The 15005-nt window shown below is 44.1% G+C and overlaps 1 protein-coding gene across 1 annotated transcript in view; it reads right to left on the bottom strand.

Moving 5' to 3' along the window:
- Nucleotides 1-15005, bottom strand: part of LOC126209883 (mediator of RNA polymerase II transcription subunit 15-like) — a 42972-nt gene that overhangs the window by 18124 nt on the left and 9843 nt on the right. The window contains exons 3-4 of the mRNA XM_049939007.1: nucleotides 10623-10847; nucleotides 6711-6914 (exon numbers count right to left, since the gene is read on the bottom strand). Coding sequence (XP_049794964.1) covers nucleotides 6711-6914; nucleotides 10623-10847 — 429 coding nt within the window. The remainder of the gene's footprint in view (nucleotides 1-6710; nucleotides 6915-10622; nucleotides 10848-15005) is intronic.

Here is a 15005-nt window from a genome sequence, read left to right as displayed (position 1 = left end):
CGACACAGCTACCAGGTGGCTATAATTAAACTATCCCTATTTAACACGTTATAACACAGAAACTAATTACCGTATGAGTACCACAATCGGTATCATTAGTGTGAGGCACATATCGAAGAGAAATAATGCAGAATCAGCTAAATTGAAAAACTTACGCAGCAGTGTCCAGAAGCGTCTGAAAGCGCAGGATTGCATTCTGTACAACAGAACTGGCTACCTCTCTTGATGTGCTGCGTTTCAGATCAGCATACGTGTGGATATTCCCCTGGTTAATCCTGTCCTTCAAGTAGCCCCACAACCAGAAATCACAGGGAGTGAGATCAGATTATCGTTCCGGCCAAGCATTTGGAAACGATCGGCTGATAATTCGATCGTTTCCGAATGAGTTTGGGAGAAGCAGGCCAAATTTACGAGCGATGCACGGTGGGACCCCATCTTGGATGAAAATTCTGATTTCAATGCGTCTCTCCTCTGTAGGGCGGGTATGACCTCCTGGCAAAGCACATCGCAGTCATGCTGGCCAGTCACACTGCAGGTCTTTGGGTCCTGAGCGCCACCCTGTCCAAAAAGGAATGGGCCATTGATGAAAGTAGCCGTCAAGCCACACCATACGGTTACACGTTCACCATACAGAGGAACTTCATGCACAGTGGCTGGAGGTGAAGGTCCCCACACTCGGCAATTCTGTGTGTTCGTCTCTCCCATCAGAGAAAAATGAGATTCGTCTGTCCACAGGATGGTCCAGGGCCAGCCCTCGTCAACTTCAATCCTTGCGAGAAAGTGGAGAGTGAAGTCAACACGTCGTTGTGCGTTCTGTGGTGTAAGCTGCTGTACGATATGGATCTTGCACGGATACCATTTGAGAATAGTTCAAAGCAGCTTCCATACAGTGGACCACGGGGTGTTCAAATGTCGTGACACAGCACGCATTGTACCTGACTGTCGGGAATTTCTTTGTCTGCCACAGCAACAGCCATTTCATCAATCACCTGTCGTCGGCTGGTCGTCGGCCTCTTTCCAGAGCTACGCCAAGTTCTCCAGTTGATTTGAACTTCTTCATCATGGTCAAGTAGAGAAAGAGGACAATTCCATAATCCTTTAAGCTGGCGATATTCTCAAAGTGCAGCTGCAGTTTTGCTGTTGTTTTGATAATAGAGCTTCACCTGCTTCTTTCATCCAAGCTCGTGTTGTCGTGTCAACAAGTATACTGTGACTGGTCAGGTGCGTGAGACTATGAACTGTGGGCCATAGTTGGAACTGGACGTTGGCGCTGTGACGTATGGAGATTAATGCTACGAGGTTTGGTACTTGTACAGTAATTGGTTTCCATGTTATAACATGTTAAATAGGAAAAGTTTAATTATAACCACCAGGTATTTTGACCTATTGCGACTTCTGTCTTGTAGAAAGTAGACTTACGAGAACCATGGGAGGGCTTTAACTATATTGTTTATAATTAGACAAAGCAATCAGTCACAAGTATGGTTTATGAAAGATTGTTTCAATCAAATCGTTCCCAATTCCATATTTCTTTCATATCCATGTTTATATCGATCATTTACACTTTCTCTTCACTGTTAGGCCTTGTACTATAATCATGACAGGTTTTGTGCGCTGAGATAGATAAAGACTTTTTCTTTCAAATTTTATAAACCTACGAGAGAAATTTTCTGTTCCTTACACAAGGACACAAAAGGTTAATAAAGTATGAAATTTGTTGGCACACTTTCCAGGAAAAACAGTGAACTATCAATAATATAACTTAATTAAAAAACCACAGTCGTGATAGAATTTAAGTTGTTGGTTTTAATTTTGTAGGTGACCGATTTCGATCTTCTAAGAGCTACAGTGTTCTCGACACCAGCACGACATGAAGTTTTATTGAACGAATAAGACATGCGTGTGAAAGGTAAGCTTAGGATAAAGAATATACATACAAAGAACGACTTATAGACGAGAACTATGTAATGAGATGTTTTATGTTTTATGCTGTGATCAGGGAAAGTATATCAACGTTTACAGGGAACAGTATTGGACATGGCAATAAATGGTCGACAAAATGTAGAGTACATAAGAAAAATGAAATATGATTTTCTGTTCCAGCGACAAAAATGAGTCTGAAAATCGAATGTAAAGCTACAGTGTACAGTATAAACAGTGTATCACGTATTTTACTCACTGGCCACTTATAATGTGACAGGTTATCAGTAAAACTCTATATATCGGTCAGAAATTCAAAACTGGTAACGGTTTGACTTAAATAAACTTATTTAAACCGTACTTGTGTCCAAGTGTACTATTGCCTTAGCAATATTCCTGGGCTGTTCTCTGCCACAACTGCTCTGCCTGACGATAGTTACTGCTCTGCTATGTGGAGCCGAGACAGGGATAGCGAGGTAACTTCTGAGTGGGACGGTCTAGAGTTCGTTTATAACATACAAACCGTCAGGAGGAAGTAAGAGATCTGTATGAACCATTACAAACATTGAAATAAGAACACCGTGAATTCATTGTCCCAGGAAGGGGAAACTTTATTGACACATTCCTGGGGTCAGATACATCACATGATCACACTGACAGAACCACAGGCACATAGACACAGGCAACAAAGCATGCACAATGTCGGCACTAGTACAGTGTATATCCACCTTTCGCAGCAATGCAGGCTGCTATTCTCCCATGGAGACGATCGTACAGATGCTGGATGTAGTCCTGTGGAACGGCTTGCCATGCCATTTCCACCTGGCGCCTCCGTTGGACCAGCGTTCGTGCTGGACGTGCAGACCGCGTGAGACGACGCTTCATCCAGTCCCAAACATGCTCAATGGGGGACAGATTCGGAGATCTTGCTGGCCAGGGTAGTTGACTTACACCTTCTAGAGCACGTTGGGTGGCACGGGATACATGCGGACGTGCATTGTCCTGTTGGAACAGCAAGTTCCCTTGCCGGTCTAGGAATGGTAGAACGATGGGTTCGATGACGGTTTGGATGTACCGTGCACTATTCAGTGTCCCCTCGACGATCACCAGTGGTGTACGGCCAGTGTAGGAGATCGCTCCCCACACCATGATGCCGGGTGTTGGCCCTGTGTGCCTCGGTCGTATGCAGTCCTGATTGTGGCGCTCACCTGCACGGCGCCAAACACGCATACGACCATCATTGGCACCAAGGCAGAAGCGACTCTCATCGCTGAAGACGACACGTCTCCATTCGTCCCTCCATTCACGCCTGTCGCGATACCACTGGAGGCGGGCTGCACGATGTTGGGGCGTGAGCGGAAGACGGCCTAACGGTGTGCGGGACCGTAGCCCAGCTTCATGGAGACGGTTGCGAATGGTCCTCGGCGATACCCCAGGAGCAACAGTGTCCCTAATTTGCTGGGAAGTGGCGGTGCGGTCCCCTACGGCACTGCGTAGGATCCTACGGTCTTGGCGTGCATCCGTGCGTCGCTGCGGTCCGGTCCCAGGTCGACGGGCACGTGCACCTTCCGCCGACCACTGGCGACAACATCGATGTACTGTGGAGACCTCACGCCCCACGTGTTGAGCAATTCGGCGGTACGTCCACCCGGCCTCCCGCATGCCCACTATACGCCCTCGCTCAAAGTCCGTCAACTGCACATACGGTTCACGTCCACGCTGTCGCGGCATGCTACCAGTGTTAAAGACTGCGATGGAGCTCCGTATGCCACGGCAAACTGGCTGACACTGACGGCGGCGGTGCACAAATGCTGCGCAGCTAGCGCCATTCGACGGCCAACACCGCGGTTCCTGGTGTGTCCGCTGTGCCGTGCGTGTGATCATTGCTTGTACAGCCCTCTCGCAGTGTCCGGAGCAAGTATGGTGGGTCTGACACACCGGTGTCAATCTGTTCTTTTTTCCATTTCCAGGAGTGTATAATGAAAGTGTAGCAAGTACCATCCCTCCATCCAGCTTCTGGATATCTCTCACACGCTCTACAGACCCTTCAGACAACAGTACGGTAATACGGGGGCAACGATTCCGCTGATGGAGAAGGAATCCAACTACACGGAAGTGTGCACTGTTTGCTCCCATACAAGAGGATCTGATGAGAAATGTTAAGGAAAGAAACACGGAATTATTGTAAAGATTACGATGTTTCTTTGCGGGTAACACCTTGCGCCAGGAAACACTACTCTGGAAACAATGTGTATACGAAGATAATAAAAATAAAACAAATGAAAATATGTGTGCATAGCAGTTTTTCTCACAGACTGCTATAGCTTCGGTTAATTTTATACTAATATTTTGCCACATACTACGAGAAATTACAACAAATAAAGCGAAATATGGACAGTTATATAGTTCAGAAAGATATAAATAACATTGTAAAAAACTTAAAAGCTTTTTGAACAGTTCTTTTTATGAAGGTGATCTGTTAAGGTACTAAACCACTCTATCAGCATTGTTACAGCTGTCCGAGTCAACAGAGTTTCAATTCATGTTCTCGTTTCCAGTACCAAAGCGGGAGATAAATGACGCATAACGTGCGGTTGTGTCTGATTCTGGACTAATACACATTATGGAATGCAAAAGTTGAGGGCACCAACTTGAAAATGTCGCCAGATACTGATTACAGGATTGCCATTGTGTCTATTATAAAGTAAAAATTTAATACCGGTTTTATACTGCTTCAAATTCTGGAAAATGGTATTCCAGGTAGCCACTGAGAGAAACTTTGGTGTCAGTGATGCTAAAGTTTAACATTCTGTCAACACTGAGGTTATCAACTGTAAGTGACTACCTCGGCAGAAAGAGAATGTGTGAAAGTATTGGCGGCGTTTGGTGTTGAAAGAACAAGTCTAGAATCCCACAGTTGTCTTAATGTCTGTACCACCAAACTCAGTGAAAATATAATACTTCTTATTCTACATTATTTTAATTCGAGTATCACATTCAGCAACTAGGGGACCACGTTCCAACCAGCTGAAACGCAAACATTTGCAGAGTGGCAGTTAACCGATGCCTTTTGCATTCAGGAGTTAACAGTGGAAAATTCTTTGGTCCTCTGACTTTAAAAATATGTTGGTACAACTTATTCGCCATTAGATTCCATGTGGTCTATTAAAATAGAAACCTCTTTCTAATGCCTTCATATGTCAGGACGCAAGTAAACATTTATGACAAACTGATTGCCACACAAAGAGAGTTATGATCGAAGAAAATTGTGACAGTGTCCCAGTAGACAAAAAAAGTGCTTCCAGCGGCCCCAGTGTGATTAAATATACAGTATCTCTTGGAAGAGTGCTCCTCATCCATTTTGAAGTGGTATGTAACTGCCATATCGTTGATGCTTTCATCCTTATGTGAGCACTGTACCATCTGTGACGTCAATGGTGCACACTCAAATGATATGTAAGGTAATGTTTCCATTCCACACCCACCACACCCTGTTCAGCTCTCTGATGGCGAGGTCACAATATGGGCCTAGCTGCTGACTACCAGCTTTACTGATCATGCTGTCAGATACTTTTACCTCTGTCGCTTTTTTTTTTTTTACACTACAGCAGAAACCATTTGTCATTTAATGGTAAAAGTCTCGTGGAATGCAGTTCAGAGTCCCTTTTCCAGAGCATGTCCTACTAGCATTGATTTATCTGAGTGATGTTGTCAGAAACACCTGTTGTCCGCCCCCGGCAGCTGGGTGGTCAGTGCGGCGAAATGCCACGCCAACGCGCCCAGGTTCGATTCCCGGCTGGGGCAGATTTTCTCCACTCAGGGACTGGGTGTTGTGTTGTCCTCATCATCATTTCATTCCCATCCCCGACGCGCAAGTCGCCTAATGTGGTGTAGAACGCAATAAGTACATGCCCTCGGAACCCGAACTTCCTCAAATGGGGGACTCCCGGCCCACAATACCGTACGCTCATTTCCGCCTCTCATGTTCTGTGCAGCCCTATTCAACAATGTGTGCACTCTGATCAGCACAAAACTGACCTCATGCACACAGTATTTTGTACACTCCTGGCGTTCTGAGGGCTAGCTTTCGGAGGCATCGTCAGGTGTTGAAATTTTGCGGGAGGATAGAAGACTGAATCTATTTTATACCTTTTCTGGAGGAGTAGAACTGCCAAAACAGACTTACCCTCGTTGGAAACCGTTTACTTCTGTGTGTCGGGTAAAATAACTTGTGAAATCTGTCTTCCGGCCTCTAGCAGAAATTTCACAACTCATGAGACCACAGAATGTGCACAGTATACAAAACGCCATGAAGTTGTGGACAGTTTTGTGTCATGCACTGTTGAACAGCACCATATGCAACATGAGAGGCACAGCTATATGAGGATCAAGCAATGACACCACTTAACAGTGCCTGATAAACACTCATCTGAAGGCTGTTGGGTACTTTACCACTTTACACAGCTAGGAGACTGGGAATATGCTATTACTTTATATTCATGTGAGACTACACATTCCTACAAAAGGAGTTGTGGATAAATTCTACTACTTCATATGTTGTTATGTGTTAGGCATCTGTTATTTGCACAGAAAACATCAATGATACTGAAAACTGGAGGCAGGGACTTAACCCTGAAAACCGTGGAATTCGGAATCGAGTCCTAGTCTGTCACTAATATTTTGAACAGTCTCGAATACTCTAATCAACTTTACATGGAATAAAATTTCCACTGACAGGAAGAATCTCGTGCCCTGTGGAGTGCTGTATGTTACGAGGCTGCAGAAGGTACCTGGTGTGGCTGCTGCTGCGGCTGCTGGTAGTAGGTGACCACTGGCTGCTGCTGCTGTAGCTGTTGCTGCTGTGGCTGGTAGAACAGCTGCGCTGGCTGCTGGTAGTACTGGGGCGGCAGGAATGCCAGCTGCTGCTGTGGTAACAGCTGCAGCTGTTCGGGCTGCAGGTACTGTACTTGCTGTGGCTGTGTGTCCAACTGTGACTGAAGCCAGAAAGAACATTGCTTGCAATTGGATGCCACTGCAGAACCTACAATCCTGACAGACAGTAAGTCAGACCACAATATGTTCAGTCACTAATACAGATTGATGAAGAAAACAGTATCGAAATAGCATGAACGAGTATGAAGGTAATTTCTCCAATCCAATCTGCAGAATATGCTCTCATCAGTTGTTTAGCTAGGCTGATTACTTCATGAGATTTTTGCAGTGCATGTATAACTTCACTATTGGAAAGAATGTAATAATGCAATACCATTTTCTTCCCTCTCTGTTCCATCTGCAGATGGGCATGGGAGAACTACCTTCAAAATACATCAAAATTTCTCTAGTCTTCCTGTTCGATGTTATTATTGAATATGTCCGCCCCTGGTAGCTGAGTGGTCAAGTGGTCAGCACAACAGAATGTCAATCCTAAGAGCCCGGCTTCGATTCCCGGCTGGGTCGGAGATTTTCTTCACTCAGGGACTGGTGTTGTCCTAATGATCATCATTTCATCCCGGTTGACGCCCAAGTCGCCGATGTGGCGTCAACTCGGAGGCTTGCATGCGACGAATGGTCTACCCGACGGAAGGACCTAGTCACACAACATTTATTTATTGAAGATGTATGGTGAAGCATTTCTTTTATTTTTCTGTGGTGTGGTACTAAGTATAGAAGCCATGCTGAATTATGCCATTCTTCTCCAAATATTCTTTCTCTCTTATTAATTCAGTTTGGTAAGGTTCTCACAGGTACAGCATTCCAGAAGGGGTGCAATCATGGGTTTTTTAACAGTCTTCATTGAGACCCAGTTATCCTTCATAGAATTTTCCCTAATCCGCTGACTGGCATCTTTTTCTCAACTAGATTAATCTGATCTTTTCACGTTAAATCTCTTGGGACAGGCAATACTAGGTACTAGATGCTTGTCACTGAAAGTGTACGAAGTAGTCAAACACTATCTCGCTTTTTCGTCTGTACACATTCGATATCCTACCATTATTTATTTTGAGTACCAGCTCTTAGTCTTCCCGACAATCCCCGAGCGTCTTAAAGTTTTCCAACAATTCTTTGACCATTTAGCCTGTCTAGGTACCTGTGTGTCACAAATATAGCCTTATAGAGCTAAAAACGTCATCAACCATACAGTTTGTACAATGTAAGCGTATGTAAAACATAGCAGTGCTATCACACTTCCTCGATGTTCCACTAGTCTCCGTTATAAAGATACAGACTCAGTTCTGTTTTATGGCAAAAGAAAAACACTTGTCAGTAATTTCTTTAAGGTCAGTACCGCCAATAGACTTTTTTATTTGCAGTGTTGGACACTGTATCTAATAGTGTATTTTGAATACGACAGTATGCAATTTTAGGTACTGTATAACATGAAACACTTGATAATGGCACTTTAAAGCCGAAATCATGATCTTGTAAATGTAACACTGCAAATAAAAAACAGTCTAATGGCGGTACTGACTTTAAAGAAATATATTATGACTGTGGACCCACATTATTAAAAAATTATTACTTGTCAGTAAATTCAGTAAGGACGTTTTGTTTCGACTGGATGCCAGCAATGAACTATATGAGACGCTTTTCATAAATAAAGGAAGTAGAATGAATTTGGGTTCCAGTGTCAAAATTCCATGAAACGTAGATGCGTAGGCTTTCCATGAAAAAATGAAACATAATTAATTAATTTGGGTTCCATTGTAAACACGCCCTTAAGCTCACGTAGTTGCTTCAAACTGCCCACACACGTTCCTTTGGAGTTGACCATGGGCTACTAGCAACAAATTGTGAAAACTGTATGAAAAAGTTGTCACAAAGCGACAGCTCCTGCAGGTCATAACAGATAAGTTTATGTGATATGACATATTTTTCCCCTGCTTTCTTTATTTCCAAACAGCTCTGGATGAAGCTAGAGGATGTTTTATGTCACTACGAGTCAGATACATCCATTTGTTTCGTGCCTAACAACAGAACATATCTGTGTCAGAAAGTTTCGTGTTAGATTGCATGGACGAGCTTAGAGATGGGGAATCTCATGCAGCATTCCTCAGTCTAATGTACTGAAATCGTGGCACGTCCTATCTGTTCTATTCGCTCCACGCTTGACTGTAATTCTTTAAGTCTGTGGAAGGTCTGATCACATTCCAATCATATACCGGAACTCGAGGGAAAATAAAACTGTAGAGGGAAATTTTATTAAAAAACTTTTTACTGGGAAACCTACATTTCTAGTAACATAATTTTCCTCTACAATCTTCTTCAACCTTCACATACTTGGTACATCTGTTGACAAGATTCTTAATTCCATCCTAGCAGAAGCTTTGCGGCTTCTTGCACCACCTCCGCAATTTCTTGACGGTGCTCCTTCATCCAGCCAGAAAGTTTGCTTAGGACTGTGTAGTGCTTTCTCTGGAAACTCAGACCAGGGATTTAAAAATCACTAAAGTGTTTACCGAGCTGCGGGAAGACAGGGATTATCCTGAAGCAAAGATTCTGTCTCTTGTTCGTCTTCAATTCAGTTTTACGATTTCACAATAGCTCACAACAACCATCAACACTCGCTGTTTGACTTTTAGAAGTATAATGAATCAACACTGGAGCTTTCATATCCCAAACCTCCACTGTCCTATTCTTCCCAGAAAGATCTCACGAAATTTCAGTAGTAAACCTGTTCTTGATGCACAACGCCTCTCTTGTAGTGTCTGTAACTGTAGCATCTCTGTAATTCTCTTGCTCTGACTAAACTTTGGAACAGAAAATAAAAATTGCCTTTGAAACTTCTTGGCAGAGTAAAACTGTGTGCCGGACCGCGACTCGAACTCGGGACCTTTGCATTTCGCGGGCAAGCGCTCTACCAACTGAGCTACCCAAGCACGACTCACACACCCCGTCCTCACAACTTTACTTCTGCCAGTAGCTCCTCTCCTACCTTCCAAACTTTACAGAAGCTCCGCTGCAAACCTTGGAGAACTAGCATTCCTGAAAGAAAGGATATTGCGGTGAGCCACAGCCTGGGGGATGTTTTCAGAATGAGATTTTTCACTCTGCAGCTGAGTGTGCGCTGAGATGAAACTTCCTGGAAGATTAAAACTGTGGCCCTGCACACAGTTTTAATCTGCAGAGTGAAAATCTCTTTCTGGAAAATTGCCTTTATTTATTGGCTGGTGCTCCTATTTCAGTTGCTGTAGCGACAGGAGAACACTCTCTGGAAAGCAGACACTATCTGTAACTCAGTTTCTCACAAGTGTGTGACACAGTGTCAACTGATGTTCCAGAGGATTCTTTAAATAATGGCCGAAACTGCTGCACCCTCATAGGCCACACCTGGAGAGGTCAACTGGATGGCTGCTGTATGCTGTTGTATCTGTTCGCTTATCGTTGTCTGGCTTCTGTAGATACTGCACTTGCTCCTCCTATTGCACTCTGGCTGCTCTTTGCTACTGTACCTGTTGCTCCTATTGTTGTCTTGCTGCTGTATGGTATTGTACCTGTCACTTACATTGTTTTCTGGATATTGTATGCTGCCACATCTGTCGCTATTACTACTGTCTGGTTACTGTATTCTGTGGGAGCAGTTGCTCCTACTGCTGTGTGGGTGCTGTATGGTAATGTACCTGTTACTTGCATTGCAGTGTGGCTGCTGTATGGTAATGTACCTGCTACTTACATTGCAGTGTGACTGCTGTGTGCTGACGTACCTGTTGCTGCTGCTGTTGTTGCTGCTGGACAGCAGGAGCGACGTATCTGGCACTGGAAGCGGGAGCCGCAGCTGCTTTGGCGGTTCCCCTCTTCTCCTTGGCCACAGCTGCCGCCTCGGCAGCCGACACTTGTCGTGACTGCGCTGCAGGCGATGACGTAGGAGCTGGACTCAATGCAGTGCCGGCAGCTGCCACGGCAGCAACCAGCAGAGATACCACCAGTACCTGTCGCAGACCAGACAGCCACTGTATTTGTGGATCGTGTGGAGTAACTGGTATAGGCATGCGTAATCAAATACAGATACAGGGTGAAAAGTATTTAAACCGACAAACTCTGAGAGGTTGTAGGGGACATCAAAACAAATATTTTTCCCTAACGTCATTTTTTCCTACGACGACTGAAATGTGCCGGCGCCCCGTCATGTTGGAACCACATGCGTTGTCTTGTAGGGGGCGGGACGTTTTTCAGCAATTCTAGCAACGCTCTGGCGAGAAAATTGTAATAGTGCCTGCCATTTAATGGCCTAGGCAGCAGATACGGCCGAGTTAAACAGTCCCCAACAACGCCGACATACACATTAACGAATAACCGCACTTGATGAGCGCTAGTAACTATGGCATGTGGGTTATCCTCACTCCAAATATGCGAATTGTGCACGTTGAAGACTCCATCACTCCCGAACGTTGCTTCATCGGTAAAAAACACAGAGGATGGAAATGTAGGATGCATTTCACACTGTTCCAGGTACCACTGCGAAAACTGTGCTCCGGGTGGATAAACAACTGGTTCCAGGTTGTGGACACGCTGTAAGCGAAATGGACGTAACAATTGCTCTCGAAGCACTGTTCTTACATTCGTCTGATTCGTCCCCATGTTACGTGCAATTGCACGAGTGCTGATTGAATGATGCCGCTCCACATGCTGCAAGACAGCTTCCTCAACTTGCAGCGTTCTTACCGTGCGACGGCGTCCCTGTCCAGGTAATCTGCTAAATGACCCGGTCTCACGCAGACGTTGGTACACAGCAGCAAAGGTCGCATGATGCGGGATACGGCGATTAGGATATTGTTGTTGATAAACCCGCTGTGCAGCTCGTCCGTTGTGGTGCGCTACGTAGTACACACCAACCGTATCAGTGTACTCACTCCAGGTGTGTCGCTCCATTAGTAAACAGAGACAATGCACTGCTACACTGGTGGACAGCAGTTGCCTGTGACTGAAGAGCGCAATACGTCGTCTAACAACTGAAGATCGTAATATGGCCTCTATCAACTGAAGAGCGTAATACGGCCTCCACCGGTTTAAATACTCCTCATAGGAAAAAATGACATTAGGGAAAATATCTGTTTTGACGTCCCCTACAACCGCCCAGAGTTTGTCGGTTTAAATACTTTTCACCCTGTATACGTAAATGGGCAGAATAAAGCGCTCCAGTCGGCAACGCCTATAACGATAAGTGTATGGCGCAGTTATTAGAATGATTACTGCTGCTACAGTCACAGGTTATCAAGATTTAAGTTAGTTTGAATGTGGTGTTATAGTCGGCGCACAAGCGGTGGGACACAGCATCTCTGGGGCAGCGATGAAGCTGACATTTACCCGTACGACCATTTCACGAGTGTACCGTGAGTATCAGGAATACACTGACTAGAACATCAAATCTCTGACATTGCCGTGGCCGGAAACACATCCAACAAGAACGAGACCAACAACAATTGAAGAGAATCGTTCAACGTGACAGAAGTACAACCCTTCCGCAAATTGCTGCAGATTTCAATGCTGTGGTGTGCGTACTGTAAGACCTTCGGTACACACACCATCAGATTATTTGACTTGTCGCTCTAACGAAGTAGGCGTCAGCAATATGTCTCGTGATCTTATCGTGGCGTGTTTATCTTCTACCATTAGGTAAGACGATAGAAATCCCAGTTGCGCGCTTACAGTAGCAGATTGACGGTGACCAACTTTAAACAGAACTTGATTAATTTTTACACACATTTATTAACATAATAACAAGCATTAAAATTACTTAACTTGGTTCTGGATGCTATTTACAATGGACCATCTGAAGTTCCTTTGGTATTGGTACGTTAATCTTATTCTCACATATCTCTGATACTTGACACAGTGTCTATACATTTCTCTTCATGGCTATGTACAGGAATATGATAATCTTATTAGGCGCAGACTGAAACTTGACTGCAGACTAATGCAGACTGGTACAGACTAATGCAGATTGGTACAGACTAATGCAGACTGGTACAGACTAATGCAGACAAATGCAGACTGACCAGTCGGAGGTCTGTACACTCGTTATAATACCTCGCGCGTTCAGGTATCACTGCGCAAGTGTGATCCGCGAGGAGAAAAGGTCTACGTTAGCAGCAATCTCATTGGCTTCGAGACATATTAATACGCGGATCGGCGGAAGCAGAATTTGGTCCGTCTCTAAGACAGCGCCATCTCGTAGTGCGGAGACAGACGAGCACTGCGCCTGCGCTGTTGTGCTTAGCGGGGCGCGCTCTAGTGGGAAAGTTGTGTACGCGCTGACTACGCGGAACTACGTACACAACAAATCAACGATACATCATCGATATGGGCCTTCGGAGCCGAAGATCCACTCGTGTACACTTGATGACTGCACGACACAAAGCTTTCCGCCGCACCTGGACCAGTTAACACCGACATTGGACTGTTGATGACTGGAAACATTTTAAAATTATAAGGAATGTAGCAACCATTCGCGGAAACATAATTTATTTATCTTGTTGCAAATAGATTTCGACTGATACCAGTCATTATCGGTGCTAAAACAAATACAAGAGACAGGGCATAAACAACAACTGCTTTAACAAACGATAAATTTTACAATAAAACATAGTTACATCAATTGCAACATATACAGATGTCTGAAATTAAAATTCAAAGTCATACCATTTTTCTAACCGATACATGCCATAAGCAGAAGTACTGTCGTTGGCAGATTTCTATCATGAAGTGAGACATCATAGGTCAACACTACAACAAGACAACATGAGGTGGCGCCACATTGCAATAAGCGCCCTCTGTGTAAAATACAAAAGTGACGTGAAATATACATTCGTATGTAGAATGACAGATGGCCATTGATACCACTATTCGGTATCATCATTATGACAAATAAGTTTCATTTACTAAATTTGTGTGAATGGCATCATATTTTAACAAGTTTATCTCTTCTTACAGTTTTGACGATAGTCGTTTTGACATATATATTTAATTTGTTGTTATCATCTGACAAACAACGTTCAGATGTTTTCACTTGTTGTAATTATTTAAATTGGTATTATCAGTTACCATCACGGTATAATTTTTTGTAATGTGATATATTCCTTATTGCTTGTATGTATTTCACATTACTTTTGTATTTTACATAGAGGGCGCTTATTGCAATGTGGCGCCACCTCATGTTGTCTTGTTGTAGTGTTGACCTATGATGTCTCACTTCATGATAGAAATCTGCCAACGACGGTACTTCTGCTTATGGCATGTATCGGTTAGAAAAATGGTATGACTTTGAATTTTAATTTCAGACATCTGTATATGTTGCAATTGATGTAACTATGTTTTATTGTCAAATTTATCGTTTGTTAAAGCAGTTGTTGTTTATGCCCTATCTCTTGTATTTTTTTTAGCACCGATGATGACGTATCATTCGACATCGATTTGCAACAAGACAGATAAATTATGTTTCCGCGACTGGTTGCTACATTTTTTATAATTTTATATTCCATGGTCGCTGCACAGAAAGGGAACCTTATGGAGCCCACCATTCAAATGGAAACATGTTACCTTGTCGGACGTGTCTCATTTCAAATTGTATCGAGCAGATGGACGTGCAGGGGTCTGGAGACAACCTCGTGAAACCATACACCCTGCGTGTCAGAAGCAGACTGTTCAAAGTGGTGGAGGTTCTGTAATAGTTTGTGCAGCTGGAGTGATACGACTCTGCCGGTGTGACCGAGCGGTTCTAGGCGCTTCAGTCTGGAACCGCACGACCCCTATGGTCGCAGGTTCGAATCCTGCCTCGGGCATGGATGTGTGTGATGTCTTTAGATCAGTTAGGTTTAAGTAGTTCTAAGTTCTAGGGGATTGATGACCTCAGATGTTAAGTCGCATAGTGCTCAGAGCCATTTGAACCATTTAATACGACTGTCATAGGTGACACGTACGTAAGCATCCTGTCTGATCACCTGCATTCATTCGTGTCCATTGAGCATTCCCACGGACTTGGGAAATTACACCAGGTCCATGCGACCCTCTACATCCAGAACTGCTACAGAGTGGCTCCAGAAACAATTCCGCTGGCCATCAAACTCCCCAGACAACATTATTGAGAATAT

This window comes from Schistocerca nitens, chromosome 10 (assembly GCF_023898315.1).
Source record: "Schistocerca nitens isolate TAMUIC-IGC-003100 chromosome 10, iqSchNite1.1, whole genome shotgun sequence".
NCBI lineage: Eukaryota > Metazoa > Arthropoda > Insecta > Orthoptera > Acrididae > Schistocerca > Schistocerca nitens.
The sequence above is the reverse complement of the archived record's forward strand: the minus strand, read 5'-3'. Positions and strand labels throughout refer to the sequence as shown.